The sequence below is a fragment of the Lipotes vexillifer genome, unplaced genomic scaffold (genome assembly GCF_000442215.2).
Source record: "Lipotes vexillifer unplaced genomic scaffold, Lipotes_vexillifer_v1.1 scaffold163, whole genome shotgun sequence".
NCBI classification, from domain to species: domain Eukaryota; kingdom Metazoa; phylum Chordata; class Mammalia; order Artiodactyla; family Lipotidae; genus Lipotes; species Lipotes vexillifer.
Window position 1 is genome coordinate 1,201,835 of NW_006788722.1, and position 21,390 is coordinate 1,223,224.

A 21,390-nucleotide genomic window follows, 5' to 3' on the forward strand; every position below is an offset into this window, starting at 1 on the left:
GTGTCTACACTAGGAGAATGGATAAAAAAAATATGGCATGTGGGATATGGATGTGTTTTTAAGATGAAATTCTATTCAGCCATTGGAAATAATGAATTAGATTTACACATAACAACATGGATAGATCTCTTTTAAAAACTAGTGTGGATTTTCTTAAGAAAAAAGAATGAGATCTTTAGTCATACCATGCATGTATATTTTTATAAAGCCTATCTGATCAAGACTATCAGGGACAAATCTGTAGCCCAACAAAGCCAAGTTTATTAACCTGCGGCAACAAGGGAGACCGTTCACCTGAGGAAACGTGAGTGTCCCACCAAACACAGGAAAGGACAAGTTATGATAGCATATTGGGGAAAGGTAGAGGTTAGGTAGAGTTTAAATGAAGTGATGTTTTGAGCGGCTCAGATTAAAGCAAGACTGTATGTAAAGGGGTTAACAACAGCCCTGGGCCAACAAGCAGACTCAGGGTCCTATTTTCTTGGAAACTACTCAGTTAAGGTAAACATAGACTGTTGTGTCCAGAAACCCCTTACCTGAAGGTGTATACCTTGCTGCTTCTCGTGTCAGAATGACTTACATTCTCCAGGCAAACGTGGAATGTTTCAGTCTGACTGATAAGATTTCAAATAGAAAAGTTTCTAACAATCTGTGATTTTAAGGAACAAAGTTTCTCAGCACTGTGTCTCTTTGTTGATTAGCAAAAGTGTTGTTTACAGTTTCACAATTTAAAAATATACAAAACACTATGTATTTCAAAAATATATACATGTCTAAGAAACTATGTTAAATGCATTAGAGATGGTGGCTATGGGGAGAAAGGAATGTGGAAGTGGTAATAGGAATAGATGAAGTGAGAAAAAATAATAAACCAAGAGCCTCAACTAATGAGGATAATGTGCCATGAACTGAGAAGCACAATTAACTCAATTTTATGGACTTGAGTTCAGTGCTGTGTCTAGAAATAGGCTAGTGGAGAAGTGAGACCCTCATTAATCAAGGGTCTTTCCTTCAGCCTCTGTTACATCTGAGCCACACAGGCAGCCACTATAGATACGGCTGCTATTTCATCTGCTCTCTGGGGCCTGTCCTGCCAATGAGGTTTTTCTTCTGCATGTGGGCAGGTCTCCACGTGACCCCAGCAGAGACTACTAAGCATGCTTAGGGACCAGCAGATACTACTAACCATGCTTAGTGTTAGGGACTGAATTGTATCCTCTTCAAATTCATGGGTTGAAGGCCTAAACCCTAATGTGACCACATCTGGAGACAGGGTCTTTAAGGAGGTAATTAAGGTTAAACTAGGTCATAAGGGTGGGGTCCTAATCCAATAGGATTGGTGTCCTTGTTTTTATAAGAAGAGGGAGAGATACCAGGGGTGCTGGTGCACAGAAAAAAGGCCATGTGAAGACACAGTGAGGGAACTCCCTGGCAGTCCAGTGGTTAGGATTCCAAGCTTCCACTGCAGGGGGCATGGGTCCCCTGGTTGGGGAACTCAGATACCACATGCTGGGCCATGCAGCCAAAAAAAAAAAAAAAAAAAAGATACAGTGAGAAAACAGCCAGTTGCAAGCAAAAGAGAGAAGCCTCAGGAGAAACCAAAACTTCAGGTATCCTGATTTTGGACTTCCAGCCTCCAAAACTATGAGAAAATAAATTTCTATTGTTAAATACCTATTTTGTGGTATTCTGTATGGCAACACCAGCAGACCAATACACTTAGTTTCATGAACTATGGCTGAAAATAGCTGTTTGTTGGAGAAGCAGGAAACAAGAATGAGGAATACGTTGTGGAGATTCAAGAGGCAGTGATAAGACAGGCCCATGGAGATGTAAAATAACCATAACCAGGGAGCAGCTGTGAGTGACTGTAATGAGGCCCAGCCTTAAATTATATCAGTTAGGTACATGCCAGAGTTCCCAGCAACTTTGCTATGAGGAAGAACAAGAGTTGAAATATGGATTTGCAACCTCCATAGATGTTGACCACACTTCTCTCAACAAATCTTAATATTACATTCATTCATTCTTCATAAAACCCCAGGGTATTATCATCTATTTCCTAACAAACTCCAAGCCCACAACCCACTCTCGATAATATTAACTTCATACTTTGCTTAAAGATGTGAAATATGTGAGGGGGAGGGTGGGAATATGGTAAAACATGGATGGGGTAGACATTTTCCCCTATGAATTTCAAAAATATTTTCAGATTAAAAATGAAAATTTTTTATAAGGTGGGGTTCCCCCCTCCTCCCCAGGATAGCATAACTAACAGTGTGTATTCAATAAAAGGTAGCTGAGTGAATGGAATCTCCAAAGTAAATGTGATACCCCTCTGCCCAGTGCTGGAGCCAGCCCCAGCCCCCCTGAGTCTGCCTTTATCACTCTGCCAGGCCTCAGTGTTACCGCTGAGTTTTCTGCTGAAATAATGTGGCTTTGCCACGCATGGAGCCCTCCAGGTCTCCTTCTTCTATGCTCTCTTCACTTTTCACAGCTGAGGATTTATAAATTCCCAGGAGCTGCTCACCCAAGCTTTCTTTTCCTCATCCAGATCCCCTCAAAAGGCAGGGTTGATCTTCCAGCATTCTGTACTTGATTTCAAGTAAAACTAAGTCTCACTTCTGTTGACCAAGTCTTCTAAATGCTATTGGTGCAGAACATCCACCCAACCTCGTCCCCAAATTCCCCAAGGGTGTGCTTTCTCTTGCCAACTATCTGCATTAGTGATGCAGCTCTGGTTTCCACTTGCTCGGTATGAGTTAGCACTGACATCCTTCCCTGCAGGACCTCCTTCCTCCACCCATCTCCTTGCCTACACACTGTGCTCTCCAAGGAATTCAAAATAAATCTCACATTAGCTTAAATCAAATATTAAGAGGGGGCAGAGTCAAGATGGTGGACTAGAAGGACACGGAATTCACATCTCTGAACAGCTAGGGCACCTACCTGGCACTGGTGGGGGACCACGGACACCTAAGGGGACCGGATGAACCCCCAGCAACCGGGTAGGATATGGGGCATGCAGGGGAGTGAGGGGGGAGGAGAAGTGGAGGTGGGATGGGACTGGCACCCCTGAGGGGCAACTGGGGGAGGGAAAGGGATCCCATGATCGAAGGGGGAAATTGGGGGACTACTGGGAGGACAGAGGATCACAAGGGAGAGTGGCCAGGCTTCCCCTGCCCACTTGAGCTCCTGGGAGGCTGCTGAGATCCCAGGCCTGACCCTCTGCCCACCTACACCCCCTCCAACTGCACGGGTCCTGAGGGGGTGGGAGGGAGAGAAGGGGGAGCAAAAGTAAAGGCTGGACCTACAGGACCGGCACCCCTGAAGGGTGGTTGGGGGAGGGGAGGAGTTCCTACACCCAGCAGGGCCCACCCACGGTTAGGGGTCCAGTGGGGTTAGGGGAGACGGGGGTGGGGCTGGGTGAGGTGCAGAGGAACAGAAGAGAATGCTGCCAGCACTCTCTCTGTCCACTTAGGCACCCAGGGAGCCTATTGGGCTCCCAGGCCTAATCCTCTGCCTTCGGAGCCTCCCTCCTGCCACGCAGAGCCCAAGCCCCGCCCCATACCCGCACCCAGGGCCCCACCTCGACACTCAGAGACCCCCTGAGACACCCTCCAACACGCTGGGCCTAAACTCCACACACACACCCTCACCCAGTGCCTCACCTCCAAACTCCGGAGCTCCACACTCAGGACGCCCCCCCAGCTTTGGAAATGCTGCCTCTCCCCTTCCATGCAGGTCCTAAGCAGAGGCCCCACCCCACGCTTGAACGTTGCCCCGCCTAGGCCCCGCCCCCAAGGCCTTTTCCAGCTGCGTGGGTCCTTAGCCTAGGCCCCGCCTCATGCTCAAATGTCACCTCCCACCAGCCTAGGTCCTGTCTCACCCTAAATCCCACCCCTGCCTAAGTTCCACCCCTGCCTAAACTCCGCCCCCATAGCCAAGGCTTTTTTTTTTTCTTTTTGCCGCTTTAGATGCCTCTTTTAGATGTTTTACCTTGTTGATTCATTGTTGTTGATTCATTTATATTTTTATTTTTTCTATTAAATCTTTTATTTTTCTAATTTTATTTTATTCTTTGTACTTTGTTATTGTTCTGCTCCTTTGGCTTGTTTCCCTCCCACCCACCCCCCCTTTTTTTTTTCTGTTGTGGTTTTATTTTACCTTGTTGCAGTTGTTTCAATTATAGTTCTATTTTTCCTAATATATTTTTTAATCTTTCTAATTTTATTTTGTTTTTTATTCTTTGTTATTGTATTGCTCCTTTTTTTACTTTTCTTTCTTTTTTTTCTTCCGTGCCACATGGCTTGCAGGATCTTGGTTCCCAGGCTGGAGGTCAGGCCAGTAAGACAGGAATACTGCCCCACCATCAAAAAAAAAGAAATGAAATGACAAAAATATACATTACAGACGAAGGAGCAAGGTAAAAACCTACAAGACCAAATAAACAAAGATGAAATAGGTAACCAACCTAAAAAAGAAATCAGAGTAATGATAGTAAAGATGATCCAAAATCTCGGAAACAGAATGGAGAAAATACAAGAAACATTTAACAAGGATCTAGAAGAATTAAAGAGCAAACAAACAGTGATGAACAACACAATAACTGAAATTAAAAATACTCTAGAAGGAATCAAGAGCAGAATAACTGAGGCAGAAGAATGAATAAGTGAGCTGGAAGATAAAATGGTGGAAATAACTGCAGGGAGCAGAATACAGAAAAAAGAATGAAAAGAATTGAGGACAGTCTCAGAGACCTCTGGGACAATATTAAACACACCAACATTTGAATTATAGGGGGTCCCAGAAGAAGAGGAGAAAAAGAAAGGGTCTGAGAAAATATTTGAAGAGATTATAGTAGAAACCTTCCCTAACATGGGAAAGGAAATAGTCAATCAAGTCCAGGAAGCGCAGAGTCCCATACAGGATAAACCCAAAGAGAAACACGCTGAGACACATATTAATCAAACTATCAAAGATTAAATACAAAGAAAAAATATTAAAAGCAGCAAGGGAAAAGCAACAAATAATATACAAGGGAATCCCCGTAATGTTAACAGCTGATCTGTCAGCAGAAACTCTGCAAGCCAGAAGGGAGTGGCAGGACACAGTTAAAGTGATGAAAGGGAAAAACCTATAACCAAGATTACTCCACCCAGCAAGGATCTCATTCAGGTTCGATGGAAAAATCAAAATCTTCACAGACAAGCAAAAGCTACGAGAATTCAGCACCACCAAACCAGCTTTACAACAAATGCTAAAGGAACTTCTCCAAGCTGGAAACACAAGAGAAGAAAAAGACCAACAAAAAAACCCCAAATCAATTAAGAAAATGCTAATAGGAACATACATATCAATAACCACCTCGACTGTAAATGGATTAAATGCTCCAACCAAAAGACACAAACTGGCTGAATGGATACAAAAACAAGACCCTTATATATGCTGTCTACAAGAAACCCACTTCAGACCTAGGGACACATACAGACTGAAAGTGATGGGATGGAAAAAGATATTCCATGCAAATGGAAATCAAAAGAAAGCTGTTATAGCAATACTCATATCAGATAAAATAGACTTTAAAATAAAGAGTGTTACAAGAGATAAGGAAGGACACTACATAATGATCAAGGGATCAGTCCAAGAAGAAAAAGTAAAAATTATAAATATATATGCACCCAACATAGGAGCACCTCAATACATAAGGCAAATGCTAACAGCCATAAAAGGAGAAATTGACAGTAACACAATAATAGTGGAACTTTAACACCCCACTTACACCAAGAGATAGATCATCCAGACAGAAAATAAATAAGGAAACACAAGCTTTAAATGACACAATAGACCAGATAGACTAAATTGATTTTTTTAGGACATTCTACCTGAAAGAGAAAGAATACACTTTCTTTGCAAGTGCACATGGAACATTCTCCACAACAGACCATATTTTGGGTCACTAATCAAACCTTGGAAAAGTAAAATTGAAATAGTATCAAGCATCTTTTCAAACCACAACACTATGAGATTATAAATCAATTACAGGAAAAGAAAACGGTAAAAAACACAAATACATGGAGGCTAAACAGTGCACTGCTAAATAACCAAGAGATCACTGAAGAAATCAGAGAGGACAACAAAAAGTACCTAGAAACAAATGACAACGAAAACATGACAATCCACAACCTGTGGGATGCAGCAAAAGCAGGTCTAAGGGAAGTTCGTAGCAATTCAAGCTCACCTCAAGAAACAAGAAAAATCTCAAATAAACAATGTAACCTTACACCTAAAGCAACTAGAAAAAGAAGAACAAAGAAAACCCAAACTTAGTAAAAGGAAAGAAATCATAAAGATCAGAGCAGAAATAAAAGAAATAGAAACAAAGAAAACAATAGCAAGATCAATAAAACAAAAAGCTGGTTCTTTGAGAAGGTAAACAAAATTGATAAACCTTTAGCCAGACTCATCAAGAAAAAAAGGGAGAGGACTCAGATCAACAAAAGGAGAAATGAAAAAGGAGAGATTACAACTGACACCACGGAAATACAAAAGATCTTGAGACTACTTACTGCAAGCAACTATATGCCAATAAAATGGACAACCTGAAAGAAATGGAAAAATTCTTGGAAAAGTATAACCTTCCAAGATTGAACCAGGAAGAATTAGAAAATATAAACAGACCAATCACAGGAAATGAAATTAAAACTCTAATTAAAAATCTTCCAACAAACAAAAGTCCAGGACCAGATAGCTTCACAGGCCAATTCTATCAAACATTTAGAGAAGAGTTAACACCTCTCCTCAAACTCTTCCAAAAAATTGCGGAGGGAGGAACACTCCCAAACTAATTCTACGAGGCCATCATCACCCTGATACCAAAACCAGACAAAGATATCACAAAAAAAGAAAATTATAGACCAATATCACTGATGAACATGGATGTAAAAATCCTCAACAAAATACTAGCAAACAGAATCCAACAGCACATTAAAAGGCTCATACACCATGATCAGGTGGGATTTATCCCACGGATGCAAGAATTCTTCAATATACGCAAAACAGTCAATGTGATACACCATATTAACAAACAGAAGAATAAAAACCATATAATCATCTTAATAGATGCAGAAACAGCTCTTGACAAAATTCAACACCCATTTATGATAAAAAACTCTCCAGAAAGTGGGGCCTAGAGGGAGGGAAACTACCTCAACATAAGACAAACCATATATGACAAATCCACAGGAAACATTATTCTCAATGGTAAAAAACTGAAAGCACTTCCTCTAAGATCAGGAACAAGACAAGGATGTCCACTCTCGCCACTATTATTCAACATAGTATTGGAAGTCCTAGCCACAGCAATCAAAGAAGAAATAAAAGTAATACAAATTGGAAAAGAAGAAGTAAAACTGTCACTGTTTGCCAATGACATGATACTATACATAGAAATTCCTAAAGATGCCACCAGAAAACTACTAGAACTAATCAATGAATTTGGTATGGTTGCAGGATACAAAATTAATGCACAGAAATCTCTTACATTCCTATACTCTAACAACGAAAGATCAGAAAGAGAAATTAAGGAAACAATCCCATTTACCATCTCAACAAAAAGAATAAAATACCTAGGAATAAACCTACCTAAAGAGACAAAAGACCTGTACCTAGAAAACTATAAAACACTGAGGAAAGAAATCAAAGATAACATAAACAGATGGAGAGTTATACCATGCTCCTGGATTGGAAGAATCAATATCATGAAAATGACTATGCTACCCAAAGCAATCTACAGGTTCAATGAAATCCCTATCAAATTACCAATGGCACTTTTCACAGAGCTAGAACAACAAATTTTACAATTTGTATGGAAACACAAAAGACCCTGAATAGCCAAAGCAATCATGAAGTAAAACGGAGCTGGAGGAATCAGGCTCCCTGACTTCAGACTATATTACAAAGCTACAGTAATCAAGACAGTATGGTACTGGCACAAAGACAGAAATATAGATCAATGGAACAAGACAGAAAGCCCAGAGATAAACCCATGCACATATGGTCACCTTATCTTTGACAAAGGAGGCAAGAATATACAATGGAGAAAAGACAGCCTCTTCAGTAAGTGGAGCTGGGAAAAATGGACAGCTACATGTGAAAGAATGAAATTAGAACATACCCTAACATTATATATAAAAAGAAACTCAAAATGAATTAAAGATCTAAATGTAAGGCCAGACACTATAAAACTCTTAGAAGAAAACATAGGCAGAACACTCTGTGACATAAATCACAGCAAGATCCTTTTTGACCCACATCCTAGAGTAAGGGAAACAAAAACAAAAATAAACAAATGGGACCTAATGAAACTTAAAAGCTTTTGCACAGCAAAGGAAAACATAAACAAGATGAAAAGACAACCCTCAGAATGGGAGAAAGTACTTGCAAATGAAGCAACTGACAACGGATTAATCTCCAAAATATACAAGCAGCTCATGCAGCTCAATATCACAAAAACAAACAACCCAATCCAAAAACGGGCAGAAGGCCTAAACAGTCGTTTCTCCAAAGAAGACATACTCATGGCCAACAAATGCATGAAAATATGCTCAACATCACTAATCATTAGAGAAATGCAAATCAAAACTACAATGAGGTATCACCTCACACCAGTGAGAATGGGCATCATCAGAAAATCTACAAACAATAAATGCTGGAGAGGGAGTGGAGAAAAGGGAACCCTCTTGCACTGTTGGTGGGAATGTAAATTGATACAGCCACTATGGAGAACAGTATGGAGGTTCCTTAAAAAACTAAAAATAGAATTACCATATGATCCAGCAATCCCACTACTGGGCATATACCCTGAGAAAACCATAATTCAAAAAGAGTCATGTACCAAAATGTTCATTGCAGCTCTATTTACAATAGCCAGGACAAGGAAGCAACCTAAGTGTCCATCATCAGATGAATGGATAAAGAAGATGTGGCACATATATACAATGGAATATTACTCAGCCATAAAAAGAAACGAAATTGAGATATTTGTAGTGAGGTGGATGGACCTCGAGTCTGTCATACAGAGTGAAGTAAGTCAGAAGGAGAAAAACAAATACTGTATGCTAACACATATATATGGAATCTAAGAAAAAAAATAAAAAGGTCATGAAGAACCTAGGGGTAAGACAGGAATAAAGACACAAACCGACTAGAGAATGGACTTGAGGATATGGGGAGGGGGAAGGGTAAGCTGTGACAAAGTGAGAGAGTGGCATGGACGTATATACACTACCAAACGTAAAATAGATAGCTAGTGGGAAGCAGCCGCACAGCACAGGGAGATCAGCTTGGTGGTTTGTGACCACCTAGAGGGGTGGGATAGGGAGGGGGGGAGGGAGGGAGATGCAAGAGGGAAGAGATATGGGGATATATGTATATGTATAACTGTTTCACTTTGTTATAAAGCAGAAACTAACACACCACTGTAAAGCAATTATACTCCAATAGAGGGGGGGGGAAAAATGTAAGAAAATCTACAAACAACAAATGCTGGAGAGGGTGCAGAGAAAAGGGAACCCTCTTGCACTGTTGGTGGGAATGTAAATTGATACAGCCACTATGGAGAACACTATGGAGGTTCCTTAAGAAACTTAAAATAGAACTACCATATGACCCAGGAATCCCACTACTGGACATATACCCCGAGAAAATCATAATTCAAAAAGATACATGTACCACAGTGTTCACTGCAGCACTATTTACAATAGCCAGGACATGGAAGCAACCTAAATGTCCATCAACAGATGATTGGATAAAGAAGATGTGGCACATATATACAATGGAATATTACTCAGCCATAAAATGGAATGAAATTGAGTTATCTGTAGTGAGGTAGATGGACCTAGAATCTGTCATACAGAGTGAAGTAAGTCAGAAAGAGAAAAACAAATAACATATGCTAACGCATATATATGGAATTTAAAGAAGAGGTATGGATGAACCTAGTGGCAGGGCAGGAATAAAGACACAGACGTAGAGAACAGACTTGAGGGCCTGGGCGGGAAGGGGAAGCTGGGATGAAGTGAGAGAGTATCACTGACATATATACACTACCAAACGTAAAATGGATGGTTAGTGGGAAGATGCTGCATAGTATAGGGAGATCAGCTCTGTGTTTTGTGACAACCTAGAGGGATGGGATAGGGAGGGTAGGAGGGAGGCTCAAGAGGGAGGGGATATGGGGATATATGAATACATATAGCTGATTCACTTTGTTGTACAGCAGAAATTAATACAACATTGTAAAGCATTTATACTCCAATAAAGATGTGAAGAACAGAAAAAAACAAACAAAACCCCCCACAAATATCATTAAGAAAGCAAAAGTTACCCTAGTATTATTTGAATACACACAAGGGCGTCTGAATGTGACCAATAAAAATTCTAATGTTGAATTGCAGAAAAACAATAAACTAATTTTTAATTATTATGTGCCCCATCACAGGGTGACCCACTAATATGAACAATTAAGAAGCAACTATTTTCAAACATGATTTTTTAAAATAATACGTGAATGAACAGGAAACAATTACCATATACACACACATGGGAAAAAAATTTGAGGCAAAAGTAAGTCCTCCATGTTAAGTTTTCAGATAGGCTGAAACTAATAATATAGCATTTACATTATTTATAGCATTTATATGTGCCAGATATTGTTCTGTGTGCTGTGCCTTTATTAACTCATTTAATCTTAATAACCTTATGAGGTAGTTATTATTTTTATCATCCTCACCCTTTTCCAGATGAGGAAAATGGGACATGGTAATCATTAACTTGCCCTGGATCATTGTAAGTACAAAGATTTCCTAAGTTAGGATATTGGAAAGGTCTCATCACACTCCACAGAGCATACTCATACTCAATAGGGATTTTGTTTAAAGGTAATCAATCAATGCAGAAAGAGAAAAAGAGCCCAGGCAAGCACTGAGGGGTCTGGCTAACATCCCATGAACAAGCTCCCAGTGTCCTGTCACACAAGGATCTGATCACATTGTTTCAGGACTGAACTACCCATACTTTGTAAGGAATCTAGGCTTCAGGAGAGTTCAGAGCTGAGGTTCCCAGTGGGGGTCTTATACCCCTGGAGCCACAGATTAAAGGCAGGCCGACTAACCAGTTAGGCCACTTGAAAACCTTCAGTGAAGACTGATTCTGGGGGTCATCAGCAGAGTTCAGCACTTTAAATACCACCTCAAAAATCCTACCGCCCTTTTCTTGACCAAGAGTCAAAACCCAGACATCTAGGGGTCTCCAGAGATAAAGACTGAGGTTTTTCTTATTTCTTCTTTCTTCTACTACTGCTAAGCCAACTCTCTTCTCTGGACCCTTGAGAGCCCATGTTCATTTATCATTTGACTAGTCAACAAGTAGCTGTTGACTAACTGGCTAACTGATGATGCAGTGATATATGAAAAGTCTTCCCCCACCCCCACCTGGATCTCACTTCAATAATCAGTCATCAAAGGTGTAATGCAAAATAAGCTGGTTAAAAGGAAGGTATCCTAAAAGGTCTGCAGAGAAGGAACTAGAAAGTAGGGAGGCACTCAGCAGACGTTCTACTTTATAAACATTAAATGGTTAAAGAAGCAAAACAATGTCTCTGTACAGAAGTGATTTTTTTTCCCTGTGGGCCCAAGTGTTTACTCAACAAGCAATTTACTCTGATTACAAATGTTATTTGCTCAAAATGGAGTACAAAAATTACCTCTTATATTACTTTCATCTGTGACCCTCAAAACTCAGCACAACCTATGAGCTGTTCTCTAGTCTTAAAAAATGCCCAGCTCCACTTTGCATTGTTAGACTGTAACAATTTGCTTTGCTAACTAAAACTTAAGGACTTAAAATAGGAAACATGATTCTGTAGGTTGCCAATTTGGGCTAGGTTCAGCTGATGGTTCTTGTGGTCTTAGCTGGGGTAATTGACGCTCTATAGTCAGCTGCTGGACTGACTCAGGGGTGCTGCTCTCGGAAGTCTCAGATGGGACAGCTTGCCCCAATCCATGTGGTCTCCCATTCTCCAAAAGGCAAGCCTAGGCCTGGAGGCTGCACAGGGTTCCAAGAGGGAGAAAGCAGAAGTGAGCAAGATCTTGAGATCTAGGCCCAGAATTGGCACATAATTACTTCTGCCAGATTCTACTAGCCAAATCATAAGACCAACCTAGATACAAGGGGTGGGGATATAAAATCCACCTCTTGATAGGACAACTGCAAAGTCACATTGCAAAAGGGGTAGATACAGACAGAGGAAGGATTTTAGCCATTTTTACAATCTGTCACACAGGTAGATTGCCAGAAAAAATACAGGACACCCAGTTAATGAATAATTTTTTAGTATAGGTATGTCCCATGCTATATTTAGGACATGTCTATACTAAAAAATTATTCTTTGTTTACCTGAAATTCAAATTTAACTTGCTGTCCTGTATTTTTGTTTGCTAAATCTGGCAACCCTACACACAGACCATGTCAAAAATAAATAAAACCTTTCTTTATCTAAAGGAGAAGGAGAACTTTGAACTTTAAATTATTTTTAAAATGTACAACTATACCAAATGCTGTGTTAAAATGAGCCAAAAGCTCTAAGTATACCCACAGGAAAGGAGTAACTTGGCCCCTCTCCACAGTCTAGGAACCATCTTGGCTTAACTGGTATTAACTACCCCTAAAATAAAATATAACAGACTATGTTTCATTTCAGTTATGCATTAGATGAAAAAATGCCACACTGAACATTAACAAGAGAAGAGTCTGTACTTTCTGTAATTTGGACCTCTTCTATACTTACAATAATTCTTTTACCTACCTAGGAGGAATTTTTAAAAATCTTCAGAAGATATTAATCATTATGCTACCCTGGAAATTATTATATCTAATCATACCAAAGATACCTGAAAGTCATATTTTAAGTACCTTACCCATACACTGTAGTAAAATTTGATGCTTTCCTCTATGAGTTTTTATGACTGGCTCATTTTCTCTCACTATAACTTTTGTAACTAGAAGTGACAGTGCAAAGGTCAAATAAATGTGCATCATTAAGCAATACAATCTGATATTTCTAGACAATAACTCCCTCAGATGAGGAAAGAGAAGCATACCTGAAAGGTCACACCCCTTTTTACTGTCCCTTTGCTCCTCTGGTCATCTCTGCCCACTACATGCAATGATTGTGCTACAAATTTACAAGGACTTTCTGTGCTGGGACTCCTATGTAATACAGAATTCAGCACACAGTGTGTGCTAATAGTTGTTAAACAGGTTCGTGATGTAGTTTCTTACACCTAGCTCTAAATAAATCAGGCTCTGTTGTTTATTCCAAAAACCTCAGACTTGAAGAGAAATTTAGAGATTCCTACTCCATGCTGCCGTTATACAAAACACAAAACAAAATACTGTGTCCAGGATCACATCAGCAGATGTTTGTGTGTGATGGCAGAGCCCAAGAGCAAAGATACCACACTGTTTTTCAAACATGAAGATGATGGACAAGCTCGATCAAAGTAGCATCCACCTGAAGAAGGACTTTTTCCAATAAACAAGTACATTTCCTGAGATTTTATGGAGCAAAATGATAGTCAAGTCTGCCATGTTAGGACCATATTTATATTCCAAATTTGACAGGGAACATTAAGATTTAGCTTGTCCTTCAGAAATGGACTAACCACACATTTCACTAAAATAGGGATGTGAAAGATTAATACAGTTGTAATTTTGATGTGCCATTTGTAAAAGTGAGTAAAGAGATTCAGTTATGAAATAAAAGGATTATTACAAGTACATATTCATTTCCCTGTACCAATAATGTTCCCAGCTCACCCTACTTTCTGACTTCAAGCCATGGACAATGTCTATTTCTTTGCCTGGAGCCTCTTCTTTACAATGTAAAACTCTATGTAACCATCAAATCCCAGATGAAGTGCCAAACCGCCCATGAAGCTCTCCCAGCTCTCCCCATTGTTATAATTGCTCCCCACATTTAAAAGAAAATCTCTTCACTCTAAGCTTCAATATTTTCTCATATAAATTAATTTATAGGCCTACATGTGCTTTCATACATACCTAATTCATTCATTCTTTCGGTGTCTATTAGGGAGGTCCTACTTAATGCCAAGTTCTCTTCCAGACAGTGAACAAAATAAACAAAAATCCATGATTTCTTGAAACTGACATGCCAGTGGATGAAAAGGACAACAGAATAAATAAAATCCAAACAAGGAAATAAAATACCTAGGAATAAACCTTCCTAAGGAATCAAAAGATGTGTAATCTGAAAATTATAAGATGCTGATGAAAGAAATTGAAGATGAAATAGATAGATGTTTCTGGATTGGAAGAATCAATATTGTCAAAATGACTATACTACCCAAGGCAATCTACAGGTTCAATGCAATCCTTATCAAATTACCAATGGCATTTTTCACAGAACTAGAACAACAATTTTACAATTTGTATGGAAACACGAAAGACCCCGAATAGCCAAAGCAATCCTGAGAAAGAAAAACAGAGCTGGAGGAATCAGGCTTCCTGACTTCACATTATACTACAAAGCTACAGTAATCAAAACAGTATGGTACTGGCACAAAAACAGAAATATAGATCAATAGAACAGGATAGAAAGCCCAGAGATAAACCCATGCACCTATGGTCAATTAATCTACAACAAAAGAGGCAAGAATATACAATGGAAAAAAGACAGTCTCTTCAATAAGTGGTGCTGGGAAAAATGGACAGCTACATGTAAAAGAATGAAATTAGAACACTCCCTAACACCATACACAAAAATAAACTCAAAATGGATTAAAGACCTAAATGTAAGACTGGATACTGTAAAACTCTTAGAGGAAAACATAGGCAGAACACTGTTTGACATAAATCACAGCAAGATCTTTTTGGATCCACCTCCTAGAGTAATGAAAATTAAAACAAAAATAAACACATGGGACCTAATTAAACTTAAAAGTTTTGCACAGCAAAGGAAACCATAAACAAGATGAAAAGACAGCCCTCAGAATGGGAGAAAATATTTGCAAACGAATTGATGGACAAAGGATTAATCTCCAAAATATACAAACAGCACATGCAGCTCAATATCAAAAAAATAAACAACCCAATCAAAAAATGGGTGGAAGACCTAAATAGACATTTCTACAAAGAAGACATACAGAGGGCCAAGAGGCATATGAAAAGATGCTCAACATTACAAATTATTAGAGAAATGCAAATCAAAACTACAAAGAGGTACCACCTCACACTGGTCAGAATGGCCATCATCAAAAAGCCTACAAACAATAAATGCCGGAGAGGGTGTGGGGAAAAGGGAACCCTCCTACACTGTTGGCGGCAACGTAAATTGGTACAGCCACTGTGGAGAACAGTATGGAGGTTCCTTAAGAAACTCAAAATAGAGCTACCATATGATCCAGCAATCCCACTCCTGGGCATATATCCAGAGAAAACCACAATTTGAAAAGATACATGCACCCCAATATTCATTGCAGCACTGTTTACAATAGCCAGGATGTGGAAGCAACCTAAATGTCCATTGACAGAGGAATGGATAAAGAAAGTATGGTACATATATACAATGGAATATTACTCAGCCATAAAAAAGAATGAAATGCCATTTGCAGCAACATGGTTGCAACTAGAGATTATCATATGAAGTGAAGTCAGACAGAGAGAGACATATATCACTTACATGTGAAATCTAAAAAAATGATACAAATGAACTTATTTACAAAACAGAAACAGACTCACAGACTTTGAAAACAAATTTATGGTTACCAAAGGGGAAAGGTGTGGGGAAGGGATAAATTAGGAGTTTGGGATTAACATATTAAAACTACTATATATAAAATAGATAATCAACAAGGACCTACTGTATAGCACAGGGAACTCTACTCAATATTCTATAATAACCTAGATGGGAAAAGAATCTGTAAAAGAATGGATGTATGTATATGTATAAGTGAATCACTTTTCTGTATACCTGAAACTAACACAATATTGTAAATCAACTATACTCCAATATAAAGTAAAAATAAAATTTAAAAAAAACCTAAACAGGGAAGAGGGAAAGAATGTTCTGAGGAAAGAGGTACAATTTTAAATAGGGTGATCAGCAAAGGACTCACTGGCTGATACTGGAATGAAGACTTATAAGAGGTGAGGGAGCAAGGCTCACAAGTGATCAGGAAGTGTTCTTCAGGAAGGGGAACAGCAAGCAAGTGCAAAAGCCCTGAGCTAGGAGGATGCCAGGCACACCCAAATAAGAGCAAGAAAGCCCAGGTGGTTGCAGCAGAATGGCCAAGGCAAAGACTAGCAAGAAAGAAGTCTAGAAAAGAAGTGGGGTGGCGGGGAGGTCACACCATTGAACACTTAGGTTAGTGGATTGAAGGTACTGATGGAGAATGATCTGTTGGAGTTTTAGTACTAGAGGGAGTAAATTGGAAAGTGGATTGTTACTGGAAAATGGAATACTTGAAATTGAGATTAGGGAGGGATTTGCAATCAATAATGATAAGGTCTAGTATATGTCCTTAGGAGTGAGGGCTGAGGTAAGGGGGAGAATAAGATTATTAGGAGGAGGGAATAGAGCATGGCCTACTCTAAGGATATGATATTCAGAGCCAGTTGTTTTAAAGAGTAGGGAAGGTTTATAGAGGACACAAGGGGACACTTAACCTGCTTCCAAGCCCAGTGGTGGATCTGGAAGAGAAAATAACCACTTTGAGAGGGCTGCAGAGGAAGTAAGGTTCTTCAAGAGAGTCAGGTTTTAATTAGAATAGAAACATGAAGGGATTGTTCAGAAAAAGCACTGATATAAAGATTTTGCTAATGAATGACTCAGTTCCTAAGGGCAGAGTGAAAGTGTTTGGGGAGTTGGGGAGAAGTAGGGTGTGGTCAGAATATGGGTTGCACAGAGGAGCCATATGGGGATTAGAGGGAGGGAGATCATGACTGAGCTTCTTGTGAGGACAGGCAGGCTCCATCCTGGTGGTCCTAGGACTGTGGTGGGGGGCAACGAATGCTGGAGGGCGGGGATGGAGGAGCATCTTGCCAGAAGCAGTGTTCAGGGTCCCTTCTGTACTCTCGACCATAGATGACTGGAGGCATAAGGTATAGTCTCACTCTAAGCACAAAAGGCTGCCTCACCTTGCTCATTCCTTCTTTGTTTTAGCATCGTATACTGCCTCCTTTTTCATATTAGATCATAAGCTCTCTAAGGTTAGTAAGAAATTGTACTCACTTTGGCTTCACCTGTTGATTACCAGTACTAAGCTATTCAATAAATATTTGTTCAAAAACAAGTAAATACTTTTTACTGGATGGAAGGCATGGCTGAAAAGACTAATGATTTCATATTTAGTCTTCTCTCTGAGAACTCTCTAGAGCTCCCCAACCCCTGACATTCTTGAGTCCAGCCCTAGTCCTAGAAGACCAAGTGCTGTTATAAAACCTGACACACTGTGAGTTTATGAAAAAACCAAAGATATTAGGGCTCTCCCTTCCTTATCGTAAGAAGTCACAATTCTGCTTGTAATATTTGCCCCACTGATCATTTCCTTTTAGAAAGAAGAGAATCAGGGCTTCCCTGGTGGCGCAGTGGTTGAGAATCCACCTGTCAATGCAGGGGACACAGGTTCGTGCCCCGGTCCAGGAAGATCCCACATGCTACGGAGCGGCTGGGCCCGTGGGCCATGGCCGCTGAGTCTGCGCATCCAGAGCCTGTGCTCCGCAACGGGAGAGGCCACAACAGTGAGAGGCCCGCGTACCACAAAAAAAAAAAAAAAAAAAGTTAGGTAAATATCCTGCCCTGCTAAACACAACTGATAAAAATGTGACCACCATAATCCCCCAGCCGCTCTAGTTAAGCTGAGAACCTTTCCCTTGGTTCCTCTGCACCCTGAAAAATATCTTGAATGCATTCAATATCTTTTAAGTGAATACATCCCATAAAATAATAAAACACCCCAAACTGTCTGATTAAAATATTAACTTTATTTCTAACTTTTCAATGAATAACATTTAGAGAAAGAATAAAAATGAAAACAAGGCACTATTGTCTCACACCACAAAATAATTTTATCCAAAGGAAATTCAGATGCAAGATACATTTAACATCAATTCATATATTAGTAACTTATACATTTATTATCAAGTATGAGATCCATAAAAGCATAGTCTCTCGAGATCTCAACCAAGCTTCTAGCTTACCTTATGTGTCACTTCCATGACTATCAATCACACACATAAAGAAACTACGAGAAATTTACTGATGACTTTCCAGAAAATTTACAAAATGAAAAAGGCAAAGTATGTCAAATAAGGCAGAGGCAGAATTTACTCTGGAAAGGCTGCCTAAGGCACTACCAAAACGGATAGTTGCAAATCCCTAATCTGACTTTAAATTTTTATGATCTTAAAATTTTCAATTCTAAGCACAAGGTGACATGACCATGCTAATTGCTATTTTCTCAGTACAGGCAGATGTGAGAAATATTACATCTATCCAGGGCACTGTCACCCTAATATATGTTTGTAATATATCTGTTTATATGAAGTGTGAAAATAAACTTGGTTATTTTTTCTTTAAATGCATTTTAAGAACTAATGGCAAAAAAAAAAAAAAAAAAAAGAACTAATGGCACTTGAATGAATTGTGGCACAACAGGGAAAAGGACTTTTTTAATATAAAACAATACTATATCAGCATGTGATGAGGTAAAATGTTGAAACTATAAGAATTTTATAAAATGATAATTTAGAAATTATAAATGCTTTTATTCAAAACTGCAAAAAGGTATCAGTTACTCTAATTTGCTGGAATCACAGGTCTTATGAATAATAGCATCTACTGATGAACCAAATCAAGAATGCATAATACAAAATTAATTTTCAAAAGGGAACAATTCTGGTTAAAATCAGAATATAAAAGTATGAAGAACAAATCAATTTGACAGTGGTGACAGAAGTACTGTTATTTGGCCAATAAAAACAATGAATGCTCATGACAAGTGCTTCCAGGTGTCCTGTGCAGGTGACTCAGGTGCTGCCAGGATCTGGTTCCCGAGAGTGAGGAGAAGGCCCAGTGAGTGGGGCTGTGGACCCTGCCCCAGCTTCAAACAGAAAACCTCTACTTTTGTTTTACCATACATTGAGAACATATGTAAATCGTTTCTTTTAAAGGTTTCATGTGTTTAAAAAAAAATTCTGAAAACCACCGTTACATATATATGCTGTTTGCAAGCACACAAAGAGAACTGAAATTAGGACATCTTAGACAACAAAGGCTCCGAACTATTGGAAGAATCATCAGTTTTTTCCTCCCCTAACTGATGTCAAGATGACTTGTCAACTAATGAGACATACTATAGAGCAACAGACTACTAGTTAGGTACCTTCAGGTTAACAACACATATCCAGAGGAGAGCTAGCTAAGTGGGAAAATGTTAACTGCTCACCTGGGCTAAGCAACCACTGTGGCGAGCAGATCCCCTCTCAGACTGACCTTGGCAATGAGCAGTTTCTGAGAAGCCAAAAGCTGTTCGTGGCTGAAAGCTCACTTGCTTCAGACATTTCAGGGAACAAGAGACCTGAGCTGTGGTGCAAGTTTTCAGTAAGACCAATAGGCTTAGGGTGCATCCATTTACAGATTCATAATAAACATGTAATTACAGCTTTCTAAAAAAAACCTTCCTTTAACCTAGATTTTTCAATGAAATAGCATAAGCTTTTATAAAACGCTAAATTGTTCAAGATGACTAGCCAATACACAGATATGCATAGTACTTGGCACACAGCTCCTCAATAAAACGTTACTGAATCTATTCTGAAAAGGTAATGTTTGCTAAGTATTATGTTCTAAAGGGTAAAAATCAGGAAAAAAATTCTACTAAAAAATAAAAACGCACTCTATCCTATGCAGCAATTGGATTTTTTTTTAAAGTTATAACAGGTTTTATGCTTAATACAATACATTCTGGATTTAGGAAATAGCTCATTATTAAAACATAAGATATGATTTTGATTAATAACCACTATCATGAGTTTAAAAAAAATCAGACTAAAAATGTTACTTAAAAAAAAAAGAGAGAATATCTAAATGAATCTACACAAATGTACAAATCAATATATGGGACCTTAACAAGGAAAGTATAAACATTGCTTTTTTTAATAAGTCTTTCACTGATTAAAAGGAAATAGAATTCTGAATTTCCCCTTATATGTTTTGTCCTTATAGTTTTCCTGGATAAACCCATCCTGACCATTTTAACAAACTCCAATTAAAATAATCTAATAATGTTGAATCTAGGGCTACCTATCATCAATGCAGATACAGAATCCTGAGTGTCACATACAATCAATGAAAAGGTCAAATCTGACCATGTTTACAGTATTCAATAATGAAAAAGAAAGATCTAGGAAGGCAAATAAAAATGGCTTACTTACATGAGGTTCCTTTTACTTGTTGATCGTACAATTTTAAGAACTGAATATGTGCCTTCCCTTCTCATTCGGTACTTTTCATGAAGTCCTATGAAGATGCGTGCTGTTTTGAACTGTGCATGTCTAAATTGCAGCAAAATTCAGGCACAAGTAAACGTAGTTTTATCCCATGGAATAGCACTAAGTATAGTTCTAGAAACAAATTCAATATCATCTAATTTAAGAAGCCCTTGCTGTCAGGCATGGACATTGGCTTATAAAACATATATTGCCTAGAGCAAAGCACGGCAACCTTCGCATCATTCCAACAATTTTCCACTCTTTCTTATTTACAAACATTCAAAAACAGCATTTTCATCATATGAAAGTAAACAACCACAAGAACAAAATCCGCTTTTCTCACACCAGTTTCTAATCCAAATAGCCTCACTGCAATTACTGTAAATCACTAGCAATCACTGAATTGATTAGGCAAAGATTAAGTTAGCACTTTCCTCCAAAAAAAGTAAAAAAGAATGCTTTAAATAGACATAATCCATAGAGAACTAGGTTTGCATCATAAATGCTGGGGTTCGTGAGAAGTGTGTAAAATGACAGATTCATGATTTGGGGTCAGAGGGAAATCCATTGCTCCACACAGCACAAAAGACTTCTTTCTGCTCAGGCGACCAGAGCTCCTTTCATTTCGTAGCCGGGCTCTTGGGAGGAAGGAGTTTGTATGTGTTGAAGTAGCCTACCACCTGCTGGGGGATCTCCGCCAAGACACATTGAGCAAGGGCTTCTTTTGGAGCCTTGTGAAAAAACAAAATCAAAGCAATTTTATTAGCAACCAAATTTTTACTGGCATTTTGATAAAAGACTAGGAAAAAGCAGTTATTT

The 21,390-nt window shown here is 38.9% G+C and overlaps 1 protein-coding gene across 1 annotated transcript in view; it reads right to left on the reverse strand.

Annotated features, from left to right (window-relative positions):
* Nucleotides 1–20,008: 20,008 nt before the first annotated feature.
* CPNE3 (copine 3) overlaps nucleotides 20,009–21,390 on the reverse strand; it is a 42,542-nt gene continuing 41,160 nt past the window's right edge. Inside the window, exon 16 of the mRNA XM_007461720.1 lies at nucleotides 20,009–21,302. Within this exon, the coding sequence (XP_007461782.1) occupies nucleotides 21,192–21,302 (111 nt within the window). The 3' untranslated portion in view covers nucleotides 20,009–21,191. The remainder of the gene's footprint in view (nucleotides 21,303–21,390) is intronic.